General features: G+C 37.1%; 1 protein-coding gene across 1 annotated transcript; it reads right to left on the bottom strand.

The window, feature by feature from the left end:
- Nucleotides 1–445: 445 nt before the first annotated feature.
- LOC121975293 (uncharacterized membrane protein YuiD-like) lies at nt 446–3,596 on the bottom strand. The gene is made up of 5 exons (XM_042526865.1): nt 3,219–3,596; nt 1,864–2,020; nt 1,611–1,661; nt 897–989; nt 446–716 (listed from the first exon to the last, which is right to left on the bottom strand). Exons 1-5 carry the CDS (start codon nt 3,350–3,352, stop codon nt 612–614), a joined length of 540 nt encoding a protein of 179 aa, XP_042382799.1. The 5' UTR covers nt 3,353–3,596; the 3' UTR covers nt 446–611.
- Nucleotides 3,597–3,890: the final 294 nt, after the last annotated feature.

The following is a 3,890-nucleotide window of genomic DNA, read 5'->3' as shown; positions in this document are numbered from 1 at the left end:
TGAATGCATCAATAGTGGCATCGGTTCTTGCGGCTTCTCGTCTTCCATCCAGACTTCATGTCAATGCTATAATGCTTTTTTCTTTGCAAATCTTTCTTTTTGCACAACTTATCACATTTTGAATTAAGTAGTACTCCAATAAGGCACATCTATTTTTTTTCCTTTGCATTGTTTTTAAAGATTATGTCAAACTTCCAGTGATTATATTTGTCTTCAATAATTTCAAACATGTGTATATCTTTCTGCAAGCATACGCCTTATCATTTTGATAAGAGCTTTCCATTTTTTGCATAGTCCAATGCCATTTTGCATAGTATTAAATGGAAATGTTTTCAATCGATCAAAATATCTGCAAACATTTCAATCATACAGACATTTCTTCTTGTTGGTTTACATCTCTAAAACTTGATATTGCAAAGCACAAATTTCGACAAACCCTGATATATATTACAGAAAGAATGGTACATTGAAATCTAATGATAGTAGTAGCATTCACAGTGACACACATATAGACTAAGTGCGTGTATTAAATTTCACCCTTTGTATGAACAACTTAACTATCCAATACTAATATTTCTTTAGATTTAAGCACAGCTCGATGCCAATTTATATCAACTTGTGTCTACTAATTCTGTTTGCCATGCACTTCGAGCCAATGTGCCTACTAATTGATCTACTACAGCTACAGCACAGCCCAGTACCGCACCCACTGCAACCTGATGAACATATAAAGGAGAAATATTATGAAAAGAAGCTAAGTGAACATATTTTCCATGAAGAAGCATAGAATCCATATGTGAAATATTCTTCGGTAACAAGGTGGAGTTTATATAGATAAGCAATGGATGTCTATGTGTAGAAGAAGATGAACTAGGTGTTTGCATATCCGATCAAACCTGAAGAGGAGTATGGCCAAGAAGTTCGTGCAGTGGTCTGTAGTCATAGAGTGGATGCCCTTCTGGAAGTTCATATAGAAGCTGATTTAACACCTGAAATGGGCAAGAAAGAATAATTCTATTGATCACATGAGATGAACCTAGCCAACCAAGATGCATGCTTACAATATCAAGTCCTGTAACTGTTTATCAAGGTATCATGTAATACCTTGGCCCTTAGTATGTTGTAATGAAATCTGCATATTTACTTGGCCTTCGAAAAGAATGTTAGATATCGAGAATTCGATAAGAATGACACTTTTTTGTATTAGCACAATATCTCACTGTAAAAAAGTAACTGCAGAGAATCACAACATGAGTATTCTTTCTTTTTCTAAGTATTTCCAGTATTTTAAAAAGGCAAATTTGCACATGACAGAAACCTTCTTACTCTCCCAAGAAACATTAATGGTGTTTAAACAAGTTGTTCAGAGAGCATTCAGGGTGTGATTCGCTTTGGTTTTCTCTAGGATCGTTAGCTCACATTAAATTTAGTTCCAGAGTCAATACGCCTAATCCTCGGTTATGTTTTCTTCTATTTTTAAGTTTTTCATACCTGGAATGAATTAAAACTGGGCTGCTCTAACCTCACTGTTGAGTGTTGATAGCAACAAATTGTTGAATGTTCAAAAGAAAACAACAATTTAAGTCACGATGCTACTAGTTCCTACATACCTCTGCCTGCTTTCCAGCATGCAATCGGACGCCAGAAGCATCACATATCACCTGAAAAATAAGAAACATCGGTTAACCTACTAGAAGCCGAACACTGCTAAACAATAATCCCTAGCTGGCTAGTTGATTCTCAGTTAGTATTTAGGGGAATGGAAACTTTAGATATGTTTAAGAAGATAATGTCTGAATATTTTGCCATCGAAACAGCAACTTCAATGCACAATTCGGGGTAAAAGATTTTCAAGAAACTAACCACAGCTGCTAATATTGTTGATGTAGCAAAAGAAGAACTGCCCCAGCCATCATGAATTCCAGTGGCTACTGCTAGCGCAACCACTGTCGCTGAATGGGATGAAGGCATACCACCAGAACCAATAAGCCGCTTAGGATCCCAGCGCCTTTCATTATACCTGTGGATTGACTAATAATTCAAACTATTGAAACAAATGCTTCATTATCTCAACATGTAACCCAAGAGAAAGCCATCTGACCAATTAAACATACATACAAGGCATGGGTAAGTAAACAATTTCTATAGTGACAAACAAATAGCGTAACAGCATCTAATTGTTCACTCTTTTTTCTTCTTGAAAAACATAAACTGTTATACCATAAACTGTCATACAAGGTCGTATTACGAGCGTCGTGTAGAGTCTATGTGATATAGTCCAATAGTCGACATAAAGATTTTCCAATGGAATTGTGCATAGTCCAAAAGAACTCATTTGAGTTGTAACATAAATTGCTTTGATGCTAAGTAAAATACCATGTGCAAGGAAAAATATAGATATAGATAATACAATATCCTTCCTCAAGACATATTAAAGTTTGCTAAGAAATTTGTAATCTTGGATGGAGTGATTGGGAAACTGTTTCTGCCATTTACTTGGGTGGAAAATCTTAAGAATGAATGGTAAATAGCCTTTCTTGTGTAGCTTTATTTCCTCCAATTTTGGGTGGAAATGAAAGAAAGGAAACGGCTCTAAGTCTTTATGATTAAACTATCCATCTCTTTTTGGAAGAAGAAAACTACACCAAACTAATTTCATATTGAAATTCCTATTCCTCTATTCTTCCTCTCAAGTAAACAAATAAAGGAACATTCATAAATAATTTTCGATCCTTCTAATCAAAAACCTCTTCTATCCTAACTTTGTAATTTCGATCCTACTTTTTTCATCCTCAAGTAAACAAGGAAAAACAAGGACCCTAATGCAAGTTTTGCGTTACCATTCAGGTATTTACTAAGAACAGATTTCATCTATTTGAGATGAAGATCTCGCACAAATTTCATTTCTCTAGATTCTCAAGAACCACTGTGTTCTCGATTCAGCATTTCTACATAGACAGTAGACAAAGAAACGACAATATTCATCACGAAAATCAAAAAATAAAAATCTCTTCTTTTTTTTTTTCTCAGCATCACAAGCTCACAGTAATTGTTCCCCAAAATCCCAATCAAAATCAAGGTCGGATCAAGATCCAAGGTTTCTCGAATGAAACACGCACGATTTCCAATTGAAGTAACGCGGAGCCCCCAAAGGAAAAATAAGGTATAGAACATGATGCACCCCGATCGCAGAGGAATAAGCGGAGAAGGAATCTTACCAGGTAGTGAAGATCTTGGCTGATTGAGCGATGACAAAGGCGAGGACGGCGGAGACCAGCGGATAGCCGTGGAAGAGGAAGAAGGGAGCGCTCGATTGCCACCCCGGCGAAGCAGATTCATCCATCTTTCTCATTGCCACCTCGGAGATCGACGAGGCCACACTAGCCTCAGTAACTGATCACGACAGGAAATCGAGAGAGGGGAACACTGATGGGGAGAGGAAGAAGACGAGGGAGAGATCGAAGCGGGTCGAACACGGCGTGTTGGGGATTCCATCGGAGCTGGAATATGCCGCCGATTGAATTTGTTGCTTTCAAGTTTCATTCATCTCATTAGTCATTTCCCTTCACGTACCCACCTTTCGTCCGCCATAAGTGGACATCAAGATGCAGGTATTCGTTGGGTAGTTTTGCAAAAGTACAGGAAGATTCCTTTCAGGTCGTTACTTTTCGTTTAAAGCGACAAATTTTGAATTTTAAATTTTAAATTTGGATTATTTTCATTCGTCGTTGGGATAAATGTAGAAAAAGTTGATTACGGACATCGTCTACCTTACCGTCCGAGAGCAGTTCGATCTTCTGTCCTTTCTTTGTCCCCTGTTTCATTGTCGATTGAATACATCAGATTAAATTTTAAGATATCATGACATCATTAATATACGTGCAGTATTC

Source organism: Zingiber officinale, chromosome 4B (genome assembly GCF_018446385.1).
Source record: "Zingiber officinale cultivar Zhangliang chromosome 4B, Zo_v1.1, whole genome shotgun sequence".
Taxonomy (NCBI): domain Eukaryota; kingdom Viridiplantae; phylum Streptophyta; class Magnoliopsida; order Zingiberales; family Zingiberaceae; genus Zingiber; species Zingiber officinale.
Note: the sequence above shows the minus strand (reverse complement) of the source record. Positions and strands in the feature narration are given on the sequence as shown.

What these genes read in the sequence shown, in the direction of transcription:
- LOC121975293 (XM_042526865.1), bottom strand. Translation starts at nt 3,352, where the DNA reads ATGAGAAAGATGGATGAATCTGCTTCGCCGGGGTGGCAATCGAGCGCT. An exon ending in CAACAATATTAGCAGCTGTG is followed by an intron (nt 1,662 to 1,863) that starts GTTAGTTTCTTG and finishes CTTATTTTTCAG; the next exon opens with GTGATATGTGATGCTTCTGG. An exon ending in ATGCTGGAAAGCAGGCAGAG is followed by an intron (nt 990 to 1,610) that starts GTATGTAGGAAC and finishes TGCCCATTTCAG; the next exon opens with GTGTTAAATCAGCTTCTATA.